The 19,251-nt window shown below is 32.3% G+C and overlaps 1 protein-coding gene across 1 annotated transcript in view; it reads left to right on the top strand.

The window, feature by feature from the left end:
* The first annotated feature begins 3,090 nt into the window (after window positions 1-3,090).
* The window catches only part of LOC102676500 (cadherin-89D), a 34,822-nt gene continuing 18,661 nt past the window's right edge, over window positions 3,091-19,251 (top strand). Inside the window, exons 1-6 of the mRNA XM_031515446.1 lie at window positions 3,091-3,358; window positions 11,966-12,096; window positions 12,738-12,896; window positions 15,885-15,993; window positions 16,287-16,489; window positions 18,084-18,212. Of these exons, the coding sequence (XP_031371306.1) occupies window positions 3,280-3,358; window positions 11,966-12,096; window positions 12,738-12,896; window positions 15,885-15,993; window positions 16,287-16,489; window positions 18,084-18,212 (810 nt within the window). The 5' untranslated portion in view covers window positions 3,091-3,279. The remainder of the gene's footprint in view (window positions 3,359-11,965; window positions 12,097-12,737; window positions 12,897-15,884; window positions 15,994-16,286; window positions 16,490-18,083; window positions 18,213-19,251) is intronic.

Below are 19,251 nucleotides of genomic sequence, written 5' to 3'. Positions count from 1 at the left end.
ATTACACTTAAAATTATATATTTTTTTAAAGGAAATTCAGGAAATATTATGGAAATGAGATTGCCATAACATTTTAAATAATAAATGAAAAGTTCTTACTCAATTTTCATTCTCGTGAAGTTTTCTTTTTTGATTGTAAGGACCAAAATAAATAGTTTTAATAGAAAAATGAGGCTGAAGCTGGTTTATCAATTAAATTATAATTAAATTTGCGATATAACAATTTGAAACATTTATTCCACATTTTTATTACATATATTACAGTTGACTAGAACGTCCGTTCAGAAACATTCATTTCTCCAATTCTACTTTCACTATTCATATTTTTTTTTTTTTTTTTTTTAGATTTACGACATTTCGTCGTTCCATTTTTCTACTTTATTACTTTCTTCCAAGCACGTGTAATCGTGGAAATGTCATCACACGTGACAAGTTCGAGTAATTATAATTTACCTCTCAATTATTGTCAGTCCTTATAATTTATAACTGTCAAAAGTAACGAGAAATTACTGTAATTAAAATTAAATCATTAAAAATACTTGTTTAGAAGAAAGTATTTCCTTATCTATATTCGATATAATTAAAGATAAATTTCTATAAATAATTTCTTCTTATGATGTTGTCATTAAAAAAAAAAAGGAAAAAAAATTGTACTCGTTAAAAATTTTATCTTCTCCGGTACAATTATAACCAGGTGAAATTTTTTCGATTAAAACGAGGACACTTTGCGCCAATTCTTGATCAAATTTATTCGAATTATACATTTCGTATTAACAAATCGATGAACGAAATGATCGAATTAAATTTATTTGGAACGCACGATAATTAATAGCCAAGTATTTGCACACGTATTATGTGTCAAACTAACGTCACTTTCGAATAATTTATGCGAGAAGAGGAAGGAAGTTGTTAAGTACACGGTAATAAATCGTTTAACGATTATTTGCTACTTTATACGAGCGATATGCGTTCCAATTACGAAAGCTAAGTTTCCTAATTTTAGATTAACGAGTTTAATTGTTAATGAATTTTCCGTTTCACGCGCCCTCGTCTCGTTAATTTTCGATACTTTATCAGAAGAGAAAGAAGAAGGAATTTATTTTATCCGGAATAGGAATTGAAATTCGTGTCAATGAAAAAAAAAAAAAAAAAAAAAGGAAATCAGTTCTCGATCCATCCCGAGATCATCCGCCGAGTTGTATCGAGTTGATTGACAGTCTCGATTCTCGTAATGCCAATTTGTTCGAGTTACGGTCACTATAGCATGAGTCGAAAGTGAAATCGTCGCGTGCAAAAACGTCGACACAGATTCGCACAGTGATAATTCGCGCTCTTAAACATTCTTCCTATGCCATTGTCACTATCCACCAATTTTCTGAATCAGGAAAACAAACTCGTTCATCCAACTTATGTAATCGAAATATCTGAAAGAATTTGTCAATGGATATTGGATCGACGATATTTTTCGCAAGAAATAGATCTTTAGAGAACGTTTTATCTCAAATTGAAGATTTTATTTTCTTAAATATCGTTTAATCCTCAACTCGAGGTGATTTTGTGACACATATATGGCATAATTTCTTACAGATAACATATATATGTTTCCTGATAAAGAAATAAAGAAATCCATTCAATACTGCGCTTTTATCAATCGAAGATTAGGAAATCTAGCACATTTGCCTCTCAAATTCCTAAATTTTTTTTATGTTATTAGATATTATATTTGCGAACTTATAAGATAACTAATGAAATTTATTTTCTAAGATTATTTATAAATAGATAATCCAAAATATGAGATAATAAAAATACAAAATGTAATTTCCAAAAATATCGATAATATCAAAATGAAAATTATTTCGATCAAAAATTAATGAGATTAAAAGGATTGTAAATAATAATTTTATCTTTCAGCAATTTGAGAGGAGATTGGCTACTTTAAAGCCATATAGCTATATTAATAATTTAACAAATGTGAAAAAGAAAATTATACTATATCGTGGATTAAATGTTCGATTAATTATCCGTATAAAATTTTTTTCATTTCGAGGACACTTATGAAAAAGGATCTGTTTCCCTTTTTGAGAGGCAAATAAAACCCCATGTTCACAACAATTCAAATATAAATTCAAATCCAGTTTAATGTTGTCTTCAAATCTGATAAATCGAATAATTATTTCCTTCCGTTATCTAATCTTATCAATATAACGGGATTACTTGGATCATTCGAAAATCCTTTTACACAAATGGTCTCTCGTATCTTCTCACGTAAATCCATTCGCGTAAATTCGATTCGAGTACGTTATTTCCCGTCAATCTCGATTTCATTCCCCATTCATCTGGCCGATATTTTGCAGCGGCGCGCCATTTCACAATGGCCCCTGTCCAATTTACACAATTTCACCGCGGGAACAATTACACGTGAATCGTATTACGCCGTTGCTTTCTCTTTAACTTGAACTTAATTGCACCGCCGCCGCCTCTTCCCTCTCGACGTTGTTACGACGTTGCTTCTGGCCTAGGTTACATTACGTGTTTTCTGCCCCCCCCTCCACTGTGATTATCTGCATACAAGATGGCGAGGACACGAGACGAAAATTAAAATTTTAATTTTGGAGAGAAAGTTGGTGTAGAAAAATTACTTGTTAAATTAAATATTTTAAAATCTTTTTCATTCGTTGCATTCTATTTCTATCGATTTTTCTCTCGCTTTTGGATTTATGGAAAGTAAGTCTTGATATTTTTGCGCGTAAATTCTCTTTTTATCTTCGATTCTGGAATATCCTTATAAATGTTTAAGACATAGTATAAAGTTCAAACCATTATTTAAATCCACATATTTAATTTTTTTTTTATTAAGTAACACTCTGTTTCATTATTATAAAAATAATTGGTAACTTCATCGCTCTGATTAACGTATTACTATTTTTTTTATTTCCATTGCAAAAAATACATCATTATCTTCCAATGTTGCATTCAATGGTGAATGAATCGATCAATCATTTTACGAAATGCCACCAATGTCATTCATCTGCGCCAGACTTAATAATTTAGAGAAACAAGTGCGAATACAGTTCTTGCTACTTCTTTCCTCCACCCAATTCCCCTCTTCAGAACAAAAGATGCGAAGATTCTTGAATTGCAACCTGCCTTTCGAGTTATAAGATGCGGAGTCACGATGCGTTCAAAAGTGCGCATCTATTGACGATTCATCGTGAATAATTTGCAGAGATGTACGAGGATAAACTGTAATCGTGGTGAAGAAGAAGAAGTGGATCGAACATGAGGGAGTCAAGGTTGATTCTTTGGTCTGCTTTGGCGACGTTCTTCGTGCTGTTTGGTCGCCTTCATTTTGCTGCAGGTACGTTCAACGTTTTAACAGCTTGCTAGTTTTTAAGTTTCTCATAAGTTTTATTTATAAGTATTATATTTATAAGTATAAATAGTTTTATTTATAAGTATAGGGGAATTAAGAATGTTCGAATGAAAGGGAAGAATTAAGGTAAAATATAGAAATTCCAGAAACCATTTTATTAAAGTAGTGAAAAATAATTAATTACAAAATATTGAATCAAATTTTATTTCACGATAGCTATTTCAAATGCTTTTAAGGACATCGATGTGACTAACAGCGTGTGAAATAAAACTCGTATTGTTCCCGACACACAGATTTTCACCATTCCAACCGACATAATTTACTTCTCGACCATCGACCATTTTATCGACACTCTTGCTCGCCACCACCAAGTTTCCTCAAAAATCACAAATTTTTATCACGCCATTTCCTCTCTCTCTCTCTTTAAGAAACAATTTTTTTCCCTTTAGGAAACAAATAATCTCTGAATAGTTGAATTAAACTATAATTATGATCGATTAATTTGTGTCGATATTTGATCGTATTTAGAATATTTGGAATATATCCAGAAAATAAAAGTTTGCTAGTACGAAGTAAGAGTCCTTCGAATTTTTTCGAAATGCATTCATTTATTAAAAATAAATAGATATAGAATTTAATTCGAATTGAATGGTCATCGAAGGTCATTCAATATTCAATTACTCGCAGATTATTCGAAGAGCAGCTTTGGCCTAGATATTATTATAATTATTATTATTATTATTTTCTGACCTAGTATTGCGTGTGACACTCGAGATAAAGAGAGACTCTGTTGCGAAGATAAACCGTTGATTCCCATCGTTACGATTTCAGATCGTGAGATCGAGGCCTGGTTCGTATTCAAAGTGCAATTTGTTGCTCGTTAATGAACCTTCGCCTATGCCTGTGTCGAGTGCGTTAATTAAATCGATACTTGAGCTAGCCTACCCGAGTTTAATTTAAAATCTGAATTAGATTAATATTAATGAAGGAATAGAATTAATATTTGGATATTATATATCTGTGTGTAAATGCTTGTTACGCAATGTATACATATTAATTTTAAAGTATAAATAGACGTGTTATAATTCACTAGTTCACTTTCATTTCCTAACAATTAATTACTATACTTGTAAAAGGAAAGAAAGAAATTTAATAAGCCTCGTTTATATAAGTTAAAGGTATTATAAATGGAATGATTTTAAAGGGATCGATATTTCATATTTAAAATAATCTTTTCCATTTCCTTCCCTCCATTTCTCGTAATTCTTTGTTAATTCTTTGTTAATTCTTTGTTTCATCGATCACGAAACGTGTAATATCACGAAAGATTTCGTTGGAGAAATAATTTTTTAATAATTATTTCGAGGAGGATTGTGGCCATGGCAAAGTTTGATCAAACAAATTCTTAACATTGTTCCATATTTTTTTCTCCCCCTCTTCCTCCCCCCTCCCCTTGTTCATTTTTCTGATAATAACGATGGCTTCAATGTCATCTCATCTAAGTTTTGATTCGAAATTCAGTGAGACGTACTTTTGTTTGATACATTATTTCCTTCTCTGGCCTTTGGAAGTAATCTCTTTGACAGCTCTCCAAAAGTAAAAGTTTCCTACTTTCTTAGTGTGTTCGTTTCTTCTTGCTCTTCACCTCGCTGCTTTTAATTATTTTCACGGCGTATTCATATCTCCATATACTAAGATCGTGCTCGTACAATGTCCAAAAAAAAAAAGAGAAAGAAATTCAACCTCTCTAAAAAAACACATATTCCCAAGTAATAAAGGGAACGTATTTCGTGAAATTTTGAATATATACAACTTCATAGATAAACATTTTATTACTCTAAATTTCTTTCAATTTTTATTCGTATCCTTGCAAAATTGTGATTTACAAATATAATTCTTTTTCGATATAAAGATATATTTTTTCTTTTCTTTGGAAAGAGATAATTTTTATAATTCATACGAAACGAGGTATCGTTCGACAATTTTAACATTATCAGAAATCTAAATTAAAAAAAAATCTATCTCATTTCTCTTCTGAGAAGCTACAAAATAATAATGTATCAAGGCTGTTGTTCACAAATGATTGTTTAGTTCCGTTTTTGGCTCTGGAATTTCAACTAACTCCTGTCATTTTTCATCCCCAGATTAATGGGGACGTTCTCGAAGGGTAGAAGACGAGGGATTTAATGTAGCCGATAGAACTACTTGAATGTTGGTACACTTCATTAGGGATCCATCTTTGGAAAATTGGAGGCTAATCGTTTGTGAAAAGCCTAATCTCGACTAAAGTACGATTCGAAATTAATTTTCACTTAAATTTTAGAAATTATTAAATTATTTGAACAATTATTCCAATTATCCTTCTTTTAATTATTTGTTTTCCATCATTAAATATTTAATATTTAATTGATGAAATTATTAATCCATTTTTTCAATTAAATCAATTGGTCATCAATGATATTAATCATATGAATATCCTGAATATTTAATAATATTGACTTTTAATTCTTATATAATAAATTATAGAAATTTAGATCAATTTTGATTATTAGAAACTGTTAATCGAATTATAATAAATATATATAATGATACAATAAATAATTCTTATAATCGTTTTTACTCCTTGACCTCAAACCACGTGTTACGCGTATTCTTATGAAATTCTTACAACGATGATTCACGCACATTGCAGAGATCAAGGAGATACGAATGATAGGATAAAATACGTTATTTATGGATAATCGTTGTATTTCGATAAAAATTACAATTAATTTACAATACACATCTGGAAAAACGAGATATCTCGCGTTTTAACTTCAAGGATCTACAATTTAAAGATGAAAAACGTATGATAATACTTTTCAATAAAATATTTCTTGATACAACGATTTTAAAGTTGTAAATCTCCCATGCGTTCTCACAAAAACATCTTAGAAAATAAGAAATGCTGTTAGAACGCTGTAATCATTTATCACGCTCATTCTTTAAGTAAAACAACAACCGTATTTTTTCAATTAGGTGGTTAAATAACAAAACTTCCTCTCTTCACTCTCCTATCCATCTTATCCCAAATGATACATCTTCCCTGCAAAAAAGTATATCATATATATACTCTATTCTCGCAAAACGGCGGAACAACATCACCCAATCGGGACAAAAACCACCCCCATCCTCGTCCATCAGCCATAATCCTCGAACCGCGCGTTTTTTCCACCCCCATTCTATCTCGATCCGGGATAATAATCGAAACGAGGGCGATGGCCAGCCCTCGAAGGAAGAAACAGCGTCTCGAAGGCTCTCGCGGCCGGTGATGTACGATTGAGAAGCAAAAAGCCGACCGACCTTGTCCCACTTCCGGCCGAAACGAAGCTTCGCCTGTGTGCAAATGGCATCCGCCGGGGTTGCACCCGTTATGCAATCGTTTCGTTCGTACCATCAGTTTCAGGAATTGCAGCTTGAACTGTGTTTCGAAGCTGGTGGAATTGTTTGAAATTATTATGGAAGGAATTTAATCACCTCCTCCGTTTTTTTTTTTTTTATTAATTATTCATCGATTCGCTTTTGGAGAGATTCGTGAAGTATGTCGTTTAGGAAGGATTACATCGAGATGGATAAATTAATTGTGGATCGTTGGGAAGGTTTGGTTCTATTTTCGAAACGTTTTTTAATTAATCTAATAGATCGGATTTCTTACAAATATTGTGTCGTTGGAGATGTATCACCTCTTAGGTAACCTCGTTTCGAGTATCGATATAAAATAGGTTTAAAATAGATCGTGATAAGTTGTCTTTCAGTCGTAACTTTATATATATATATTTATTTGTGCCAATACTAAATTTAAATTGTCCTCCATATTCGAGAATATTGTTTTGTCCCGGATAATTGACGCGTTTTCGATATTTATTATCGCGATATATATATTCTTCACGATCAATGATAATAATTTTAAACTGTTTTTATATAGACAATTCCATTTCGTTGGAATTATATTTCCATTATCCTCGATTTGAGAATTTTAGATCGAACTATATATAAGTATAAGTAATTTTTATTTAAAACCGTATTCCTTGAAGGATCTTTGAAAAACACGTGCACCCATTGTCACATCCGAGAGGGGCAAGAATTCGTGTGACGTTTCTTCTGAAAAGTAATTTTCCTCGAATCGACTCGTGGCAGACAAAAAAGAACAGGCAGAAAAAGAGAGAGAAAGAGAGACAAAAATCCTCGTGGCGCGAAAAAGGGAAGAATTTGCGAAGGATTTCTTTGACACAGCCTCCCCTGTCTATTTAAGATCCTCGAGAGCGCGCCTCCAAGTGATTTCACGGGGCGGAATTTCCGGCGGATTATGCGCCGTCCGGAACTTTATCCGGATGATCGATGAAAAGAATCGAGCGGCGATTCCCTTCCGCTAACAAATGTAATTCGATCCTCGTCGATGCGACCGGCTTTTCAGAAACGAGTTACTTAAAGGAATGGATCTTTTCTTGGTGGAAAGGATAAAAATTTTTCGAATTTGTAAAAGGAATCAAATGTGCATACTTTAATCTCAACTTGATTTTCGAAAACTCGCCTTCCTTAAAATATTCGTTTCTCTTTAAGGGGTCGAGTAAGACGAGAATCAAGTTGTAATAGAATTCGCTACGAGATTTTGGCTACGATCGATAATTGGGAGTGGAAAAACTTGAAAAAGGATGTTGACGCGTGTCCAACCTCGCGTATTGTTCGAATCGTGCGTTCGATCGGGTGAAAGTACTTTTTATTGGAGGGGGACAGCTGCTAAGCTTTCAGAAACGCGGAGAAACTCCTTGCCTCGAGCGCCTACGTGCACACGTGTCGAATTATTTAATAAAGATGATGTTCGTTTGCTCGATGTTAATAATAATAAAGTTAACAGTTTTCAGGAAACCGTTTTCTATGCCTCCAGACAGACAGAGCAATCTAGGTAGAATCTTGTATCAATTTTTCGATCCCAGCACGAAATTCCAATTCCGTAAAAAACTACAATATGATTACGATTTAACGATGATAAATCCTCCTATATGAAGCTGTTCAAATGCCTTTTCTCATTATCGGTGACAAAAATATATCTTTTATCGCCGAATAATAAGAGGTTTCTAGATGCAATTATATAGAATTTCTTTGCAACGAGGTTCGTGTATTCTGAGTTAACGTTGGATTGAAAAACGGTGAAATTGCCGGACAACGTTCCGTAGATCGACGCGATGATCGCAGCCCTGAATAAATTGAGATAAGATCTGGCACGGTGGGACGCGAGCTTCCTCTCCGTCTTCGTCGTGTATCGTCCATTCCGATCTTCTCCCTCCCTTTCTCGGTCGGAAACAATGTTTCACGCCGGCGTCCAGCTTGGGAACGAGCTAATTACTCGAGCTGGACTCGCTTCTTATTCTCGAATATACAAAGTCTTTAAACCGTTTTAAACGAAATCGTCGTCTGGTATTTGCAACGAGGAGGAGTGAAATCTTGCGTGTAATTTAACTTTTGAGATAGAATTTTCTGAAAGAAGTTGAGAAAAAGTATGTTAAAGGGTTATGGTTTTTTCAAAAAAACACTTGATTTTTTTCTATTGAGATTTATGTTAGATTTTTTGCGGAGAAGAACTTGGCCTTCTTCTTCGAGTTTTTTTTCCACCTTGCTTACCATGCTATGTTCATACATATTTCACACTTCGTAATTGATTTGCATTCAATCGATGAAATAATAATTTGCATAATCGTTACGGAACAGTTGTTATCATCCTTGAAAACTGGAACAATGTTAGACAATGAAACTATAAGGAAATATAGAATGTCATTAACCTGATTAGTGCAATTACCACATTTTCCGATTTTTCAAAATATTTGAATATTTCACGCGTAATAATGGCTCGTTATTCTATTTTTAATGTTTTTAAAGAATACAGTTGTATATTAAGATTTAAGAACGTAATACACGTTTTCTTTTTTTTAGATAATTGTTTCGTTCTTATATAAATTAATTCTCCAAGTATTATTATTTTGAACTGCTGTTATTATTTCAAAGTCGTGTATAAAAGTTCGATTTAAAATTTTTCAAAATATTTGCAAATATATTAGATTGAAGTAGAAGATTATTAAAATTCAAACTTAATAAGAATTTGTTCAACAAAATTCTTTTCAAATCATTTTCCATGTTTCCAACTCATAATATTTCATAAGACCAAATTCCTTTTTCGAAAAATGATATGAAAATAATATAAACTTGTTCACAAAAAAATGGGAGAAAAATTAAAGAAAAATAGCATCGATCTCTTCGTATTCTTTTAAAAAACAAAAAGGAAATTGTACAACGTTCCTCATCCAGCATCACACTAAGAAGAAGTTACAACAGAAACGCCTATGGCGCTTCTCGATCTTCCAAGAGTTTAAAACGGCCAGGTTGCAAAATCAGCAAAGATGGCCACTGCACTGGATGAGTTTCTACGACGACCTTTCGAACGCTTCCTGTTCGACGGCGAGAAAAAACGAGTTGTTACATCGCCTCTATCCTCCGAGGAACACGATAAAAAAATTCGTGTTATCGAATCGTTTAGACGAGTTTTTCTTTTTTATCGAAGGGTGGAAAAGTATCTCGAACTCGTTCTGCCCGGTGCTCGTTCACCCGCCAACCATTTTCCGCACGCGCCGGTTCGTCGCATAACACTCGGTAACGCGTGTCAAAAGACCAGTTTCGTAACTCTGATAATATTGTAGAATGTAGAAAGGTACAGAACAGAGGGAAACAGTTGCGTTGGTATATCGTTTTCTCGTAATGGTACGACATTTGCTTTGGTTCGGTTTGTGAGATTTCTGTTAAATGTTGATAAGAATGTAATATTTTTGTTCAAAACTTTTTTATTTATCGATCAAATTCGATGTAGGTGAATTGTTCATGAATTGTTCCATCTTTAGGAATTAAAGTTGATGCAGTTCCAGGAATTAAATTTAATTAGAAAACGATCAGGAATTTTTTTTGGACAATGTTCAGAAATTTTACATTTATTTTTTACGTATGTGAAAATGTATTCGAGAAGAAATTGATAATGATTAATATTTTTTCTGAAATTATTAAATTATTTTTATAGATCTTATAGATCTCTTTATAGATTTTTGTAATAGAATAAATGTAGAAAAGTAGAATCAAATATCAAATATCATCAAATATCATTTTGTCTTTAAGATTATTGAAAATTTTTAAGGAATCGCTCATCAATATTTCTATTTGTATTTATTTAAAACAGAATAAAACTTTATAGCACAGGATATATATATATAATTGGCAATACAAGTTTTCATTGCCTCGCAAACTTATTAACATTATAAATATATTGGTAAACATTCGACTAATTATTTTCTCGCTACACGCTTAATATGCATCGCGTGCTTCCAGTCTTAAGCATTAGGTAATCAATTATTACTTGCATAGATAATCGAATGCTGTAAATTATACAAGAAAATTATTCTTCCCTTAAATGTTACAGAATTCTCAATGTTTCCTTACATTAATTTTTATCGTTTTACCTTTAAATCAATTCGCTTTCGATTTTTAATTATTCCACAAATAAAAAGTAAGATCAACTTGAAACAATCCAAGTATCGATAAAAATTCGCTTGGAATGTAAATTTGAAAACAACAAAGTTGTTTTGAAAGTATTATTCGAATTATCTTGCACGAAATTATCTTTCCACTCGTACGATTATATTTTTAAAAAAAAAAGAACGAGAGAAACGGTGTCTGGTAACATGGAGGTGTAAACGGGTCGAACCTGTCTCCGCCACGGTCTCTGAGCTTCGAATCACGATAATGTTTCACGCCCAAATTAATCGTACCGAACGTGTAAATTCCATCGACAATCCTTTCACTCACAAGTGGACCCTATATTTCGCCCAAGTTGTTTGAGATGTTGGATACAGAAGCTGTTATTAGCTGTTATTATTAAATAGCGAGCGAGTAAAAACTGTACCAATGTGTCGATGTCGATGCGAAAATCTGGTTTCTCGCATGGGGGGGAAAAGGGAAAAAATGGTAACGGATGGACGAGGAAAAAGTAAAACTCGTAGGAAATGGGAAAGTACGATTGGGGAATTATTGCTAGAAAGTATTCGATTAAGTCTCTAGTATCTAGTTTTGAGCCGTGGAAACGGATACCTCAATATTTATCTCTATCTGTACTTATGTTGTTATCAATTTGGGTTAAGAAACGTAATACTTATCATTTATAAAATATTTCGTAATTTGAGATATTAATAAAGACTTAAAAAGGTGATAATATATTTTATAATTAATTATTTTATAATTTACATTAAATTTTCATAATAAATTTTTTATTCCCTTTCAAAATTGTTATTTTTGCTTTCTAGTTGCATTTAAAATTGCGATCTCTGAACTCTCTGATTTCTAATTACATTCTTCGTATTTTTCGAAACACAATGAAAGTCGTATTATCATATCTCTAATTAGAATTTTGTTATATAGTCATAAATGAAGAAGATGGTATTAATTTCCAAATCTTGATTAAAGATCATTTGTGTGTTCTTAAAATAATTTATTCGTAGCTCTTTTCGTACGTGTTCGTAGGATGCCAGTTCTTTCCAATAGGGGAGTACTTGAAATTCGTCAGGGTGCCGGAAAATCTTCCAAGAGGCACAGAGATCTTATCGTTGGAAGCTCACCCGAGAAGTCATATCTCAATAATGCCAGTGGACAAAGTAAGTATTTGTATAATATTTTTTCTAAGTCTTTATTTTGTAATTAATAAATCCAAATGAATCACAAATAGTATAATTTTTCTTCTTCAGCTTTACATTGCATAATAATTTGCAATTTCTTTCAAGAATTCAGGTATATTCGGCGATAAATTATTCTGTATAAAATTATTTATAATAATTAATAATTAATTGACTTTTATTAAATCAAAGTAATTTAAATTAAATTTGACCGCCATATTTTTTCGTTTCGTTACGTTAAAAGTCATTTTCTCCATATTTATGCTTTTTGCATTCAGAGAAATGTTGTCAGTTGTTTCAAAAGAAACATTCAATATTCAATAATTCATCAAGGAATGAATCCTGGAGAAATATCTTGCGCACAATTATACACTTAATCCTTATCAAAATGTCAACTTGTCCCTCTTTCCATGCATCTCAATAAGAAGAGACTTTTGCATAAGAATAGACGCGTGTATCCATTACAAATAAATATGCAAATGAAACATCAACTACCTCTTTGTCAATGTCCACCTCAGAAGCGTGAAAAACGCAAAGAGACGTTGCCACAGTTCCAGTCACGAATGAAAAGATGGCGGATTTTTCGTACGTTTGGGTATTTAATCATTCGTTGATTGTTGCAGGATGAAGACGCCCGTTTCTTCGCCTACAAGGAGACAAACAAGACGCACGTCTCTCTGATGCTGGCTCAGTCCCTCGAGGACCTGGTTGACACGGAGGTGCCTAGAAATCTGCTCAAGTTCCGCGTGGTCTGCGATTATTCAGATGGCGGCGATTCTCTGGTAAATTAATAGAAAGTAATCGATCGTTTAATTTCTTTTTCACGGTTCCTTGAGCCTCCTCGTTACGAGCCACGAGATTAATTCTAAACTGTTCTGACCAAGCTTTAGATGCTTAATTCTAATTTTGATCCAGGAAATTGACGATTATAATAAAATGAGATCATCAAGATTGCAATAAAGAGGTACACGTGCAATTTTGATAAACAAACGATCGGCAGTTTACTTACAGCAAAAGGAGAAAATTTAATCACCCAGAAAATAAAATTTAATTGGTATTTATATATTATTATATTATATTATATTCCTCTGACCTGAATGAATTGTTGTAAAATTTTTTAACAAGAAAATTTAAAAGAATAAAGGATAAATTAATATTAGAGAGATAATCGAATAAGACAGTCTTTTTTCAAAAAATTAAATATTAGAATGATATTATGGAATGATTTAATCGTGAATAATAATCAAGAGTTAGATCATTTAGTTTTAACTTTTTGTATTTCGATAAAGAAACCATAGAATTTAGATTAAAATTGAACGTTCGAGGAATAAAACAGGAGAGTTTAAAAATAAACGATTTTAAATATATAAGATTGTTTAATAGATAGATGTTTGTTCTCTTCTCGAGAATAAATTGTAATTATTAACAAATTTCAAACAAGTGGATTTTGAAATCTGATTCGTTCCATTCTTCTAGTTATCTTTAATGTCCCTAGAGATATTTTCTTATTTTGTCCCAGAGGTCTAGTTCCTTTTCATAACTTGCATGCGCATGCAAGAGTAACTAGAGCGTGCAGACACCGGTTTCGATAGGACGAACGAATCCTTGCCACCGGTTTTGTATTTCTATCGTGTGCCAATAAACGTTTATGCAATTATTTCGTTGGAGATCCGTGAATCCAAGAAACCGTTACGATATTGATTACAATTTTTATCTAACTGCAAGATTTCAATTTTTCTTTTTTTTTTCTTTTTTTTTTTTTTTTTTTTGACGTTGTTATATTTGCTCGAATAATTCCATCATGTTTCTTTTCGAAGAAATTCTTTTTACTGTTTAGATTTGTTCACAAAGGATGGACAATGAAATTGCCAATTTTACACTTTCAGTTTTTATATATAGAATTTTATGAACAAAATTATATTACTCTGTGGATATTCTTCTAATGGAAAGTATATATATACATAATACTTTCATATTTATCTAATCACACTTTGTAAGTGGTATTAGCTGGAAATAAATATATAGATATATATTTTTCTTCTTGTACAATTTTCTTAATTCATTAATGATGTAATAAAGTGAAAAGAATGTTTCTATTTAGAAAGATGTAATAAATTGATTTTGTTGAGGAACAATTATTTCAGAAATGTTACTTATGTAACTTTTTTTTTTTTTATCATATCCAGTAAATACTTGTTTTGCTGCGTTATTTTAAAGTAATTAAAATTCTGTATGATGACTAGTTTTTAATGGGACAGTTTATAGATTGCTTATTTGCAAATAACTGTACAATCGTTTGTACAGTTATTACAACTGGTTTGCTAATTTTAATATTCCATTCTGATTCTTTAAAATATCTAAAACTTTTCAAATTAACAATAATAAATACTTTGAGATTATCTTCCTTCATTTGTTACTCATTTGTCAGTTCATTAAAATTAAAAAAAAAAAAAAAAAAAAAAACGATCAATCATTTCATTACGATACGACGTTTCTCATTTCAAGGACAAATCTCAATATTACTGTGCTCGAAACGATTAAATTTTTCGCATATAAAAAAATTACCAATGTTGAAACGATGCAATATCTCTCTCTCCTCGTAAAACATTCTCACAAAGAATCCAAGAGTCGAAAAAGGAAAGAAAAAGTCAGTTAGAATATTTTATCAGCGCAGAGAGAATTTATGAAATGGGCAATCTCCGCGAGATCTGTAAAAAGTAAATGCATCGATCATCTATATATTCACATTCGTGGCATTAATTTCGAATTAACAGTGAACGAAAAAAAAAAAAAAAAAAAAAAAAAAAAAGCCGTGAAGGTAAACTTCCGCAGCGCGCGTATATTTCCATTTAGCTTTTTAATCAACGCTCGAAAAACCTCGTGTTTCGCAACTCCGGCTAAAAAACCGTATGTTTCATCCTCTCTTAAGCGCTTTCGAAATTAATCCGTTAGCATCGTAGAGGCGAGCTTCCAGCTCAACGTTTTGCACAAGTATGCAATAAAACTGGAGGAACGTACGTACGCAGTACCGTTGTTTCACCCCCCCTCCTTCTTCCCTTTTTTAATCGGTCGATCGGATGGGACGTTTTCATGCGTTAATGCAATCTCAACGAATAAATCTCAAGTAATACTGTTACGCGTCTCCGCATGACCGATGATATTAAATGGAATTGAGGAGACGGTGGAAAAGGAGAGATGTTAGGATCGATCGATTATGCAAACGATACCGTAAAAACAACGGTTTCTCGTGTCAATCTCGTGCGCTTCATTGTTGTCTCCTCTTTGAAATTTATTCCAACTTCTATCCACTTCTTTTCTTTTGAGAAATAAAAGCTCGTATCGTTACAAGAAGTAATCGAAGATTTATTATATCGCCAAGGATGAAAATGATTTTTAGAATAAATTCATTAAAGATACATTTAAGAAGTCGTCAAGTAAGAACAATAATTTTTGATCTATCCTTGAAAAGACATCACCCCACTCAGATTTCTATAACATTACATTTTACAGATTATAAATAAATCTCGTTTTGAAACGAATATGCTCGTCCAATATCTTAATATCTCACCCTCACTTAATATTTCAAAGATTGAACATAACGCATATAAATTCCTTCTTTGTGGCGAGCTGCGATAATTGATTCGTTCCTATCTTGAATCGAGTATGAAAAGTATAAGCACCGAGTGCATGGAGGAATGCCGTGTAATATTAGATCCTCGAAGCTGTTGCGCTCCGACAACACCGACACATTTTAACGTTTTTGCTCGTAGGTTACGTCGCACCTGTCAGTGACGGTCTACGTGGAGGACATAAACGATCATGCCCCGCAATTTGTCGATGCGCCTTATCACGTAACCGTGGATGAGCTTACTCCAGTCGGTGAGATATGTATATATATATATACTGAACCTTTCTACTTCCGGGAGGCAGAAATTTAATCTTTTGGAAAGATAAAAAATTATAATATTTTCGTGACAATAATATAAATAGGAACACATAGTGATTTTCATTTTTAACAAGCGAAAAATCGAAAGATATAAAAGTAGATTGAATCGTTTGATGATAAAAGTTTACAACAAGTGAATCATTTAAATATAACTTTTTTAAGAAATTGTAATTAATTATAATGCAAAAATTATGAATTTATGGTGTGTCGAACAACAACTTGACAGGCGTGACGATATTTCGCGGGATCCATGCAGTGGACGGAGACAAACCGAACACGCCGAACAGCGACGTGCATTATGCGATAGTGAAAGGCAACGAGGAAGGCAAATTTTCACTCGAATCCGGCCACAGAACCGCTCTCATACTCCGTAAACCGGTGGACTACGACAACGGCGACCGCGAGTTCACGTTGGTCATCGCGGCCACGGTAAGCAAACACGATGACTCTTTCCCCGCATTTATTCACAAGCTAAATTGTCTATCATTTGCTCTTGCTTCAAATTCAATGGGATACTGTCTAATTATTACATTTTTTTTACCTTTATTGCTATCTAATTATTATTATATTTTTTCATCTTGAAATATATTTATATGCAGAGAGAAATGAGAGTCTGAACATCGATTCGATGATGGTATAATAAAAATTTGAAAAAATGTGCACCGGATGTGTTTAGTTATCCCTAGAATATTATCAATCGCTATCTAATTATTATTATATTTTTTCATCTTGAAATATATTTATATATAAAGAGAAATGAAGGTCTGAACATCAAATCGTGGTATAATAAAAATTTGAAGAAATGTGCATCGGATGTGTTTAGTTATCCCTAGAATATTATCAATCGTTATCTAATTATTATTACATTTTTTCTAATCTAATTATTACATTTTTTTACCTTGAAATATATTTATATGCAGAGAGAAGTGAGGGTCTGAACATCGATTCGATGATAGTATAATAAAAATTTAAAAAAATGTGCACCGGATCTGTTTGGTTATCCCTAGAACGTTATCAATCACTATTTAATTATTATTTTTTCTAATCTAATTATTACATTTTCTTGAAATATATATATATATATATGTAGAGAGAAGTGAGGATCTGAACATCGATTCGATGATGGTATAATAAAAATTTGAGGAAATGTGCACCAGATTTGTTTGGTTATCCCTAGAACGTTATCAATCGTTATCTAATTATTATTACATTTTTTTTCTATTCTAATTATTACATTTTCTTGAAATATATTTATATATAGAGAAAAATGAGGATCTGAACATTGATTCAATGATGGTATAATAAAAATTTGAAGAAATGTGCACCAGATTTGTTTGGTTATCCCTAGAACGTTATCAATCGTTATCTAATTATTATTACATTTTTTTTCTATTCTAATTNATTACATTTTCTTGAAATATATTTATATATAGAGAAAAATGAGGATCTGAACATTGATTCAATTATAGTATAATAAAAATTTGAAGAAATGTGCATTAAATCTGTTTGGTTATCCCTAGAATATTTTCAATCGCTATCTAATTATTATTATATTTTTTTATCTTGAAATATATTTATATGCACAGAAAAATGAGGATCTGAACATCGATTCAATAATAAAAATTTGAAGAAATGTGCACCAGATTTGTTTGGTTATCCCTAGAACGTTATCAATCGTTATCTAATTATTATTACATTTTTTTTCTATTCTAATTATTACATTTTCTTGAAATATATTTATATATAGAGAAAAATGAGGATCTGAACATTGATTCAATGATGGTATAATAAAAATTTGAAGAAATGTGCATCAGATCTGTTTGGTTATCCCTAGAACGTTATCAATCGCTATTATTACACAGCAAAATATCAGTCATCCAACTTGGGTCAGGATTAGGAATCTAATCTTAGATTGAATAAGTATTATTATTATGAAGATTTGATATATATATATGTAGATCCATATTATTGAGATAATTTCTGGTCACAATGAAAGTCTCATTGTCCACTTGACGTGTTTCAGGATCGTGGAGCGCCGGCCAGAACCACCAACACAACCGTGAAGATAACGATATTGGATAACGATGATCTTGATCCGAAATTCACCAGAGACGTGTACAAAGCGAAGATTTACGAGTTCTATCCGATGCCAGTGAGTGGTTTTATTTTTTTACAAAAATTTTTATACGCGATCATTTTGCAAGCAATTATTAATCATTATTAAACCCATATGAAAATGAAAATGTGAACGGCGTTTCTTTACGCGTAACGTATGATTCAATTTTTATAGCATTCGAAGCTTGTTCATTATTTAACGATTAATCTTTTCCTTTCTTTTTTTTTTTTTTTTTCAATAACGTAAATTCTTAACATAGCGGTCGAACAAATTATCGATCGCGAAAGATTTACAAAAAGAGGGAAAAAATTTACCAGAAATTGGGAAAAATTATTCGATGATCGGTTAATTGCACCAGAATGGAAATTATGAAGTGCAAGCGTATATAATTTCTCGATGGAAAATATCACGATGCGGACTGTAATTGAACGGTTTATAATTAAACATCTTACGAAGATTAATCGATTGCACAATCGTGAAAGAATTGTACGTAAGTACCTCGAGCCTGATCCATGCATCCTGTATCCAATGAAGTTAAAAGCAATCCTTTCGCGTATTTACACATCGTGTGTTACGCGTGTAATAATGAAATATGATAAGGAAAGGAAAAAAAACTCTTCTGTTTTCTCGTTAAAGCGGATAAACGCATTTGGATAAAGGAGGAAGTCTGTGAAAAGATTAACGACTCTTTGAAACGTTGACTTTCTCCGCTATCCTCTCAAAAAATTTCATATACACGTGGACACAAATGGACATCCTCTCGTAATTATTCGTGGATTTTTTACGCAAAGGGATGGCCTTGAAATATTTCGTCGAGATTTTTTTCTTTAGAAAGAATTGGATTTGGATCCGTCGAAATTCAATCAAAATGTCCCGTATGTTGTTCTCTTCATTCGAGAGAAAAATTCACGTTCACGCGTGTATTTTCAGCTACTTTCTTTCCAGCGAGAAAAGTGTGAAGTTGGCTTCGGACAAAATGTGTATATCCGCCGGCAATGACCGCGTCAAACCGCGACTTTGAACGATCGTCAATGGAAGAAGAATCACGGAACAAGAGAACGGGGAACTTTCTACG

Source organism: Apis dorsata, unplaced genomic scaffold (assembly GCF_000469605.1).
Source record: "Apis dorsata unplaced genomic scaffold, Apis dorsata 1.3 scaffold_69, whole genome shotgun sequence".
Lineage (NCBI taxonomy): Eukaryota > Metazoa > Arthropoda > Insecta > Hymenoptera > Apidae > Apis > Apis dorsata.
Note: the sequence above shows the minus strand (reverse complement) of the source record. Positions and strands in the feature narration are given on the sequence as shown.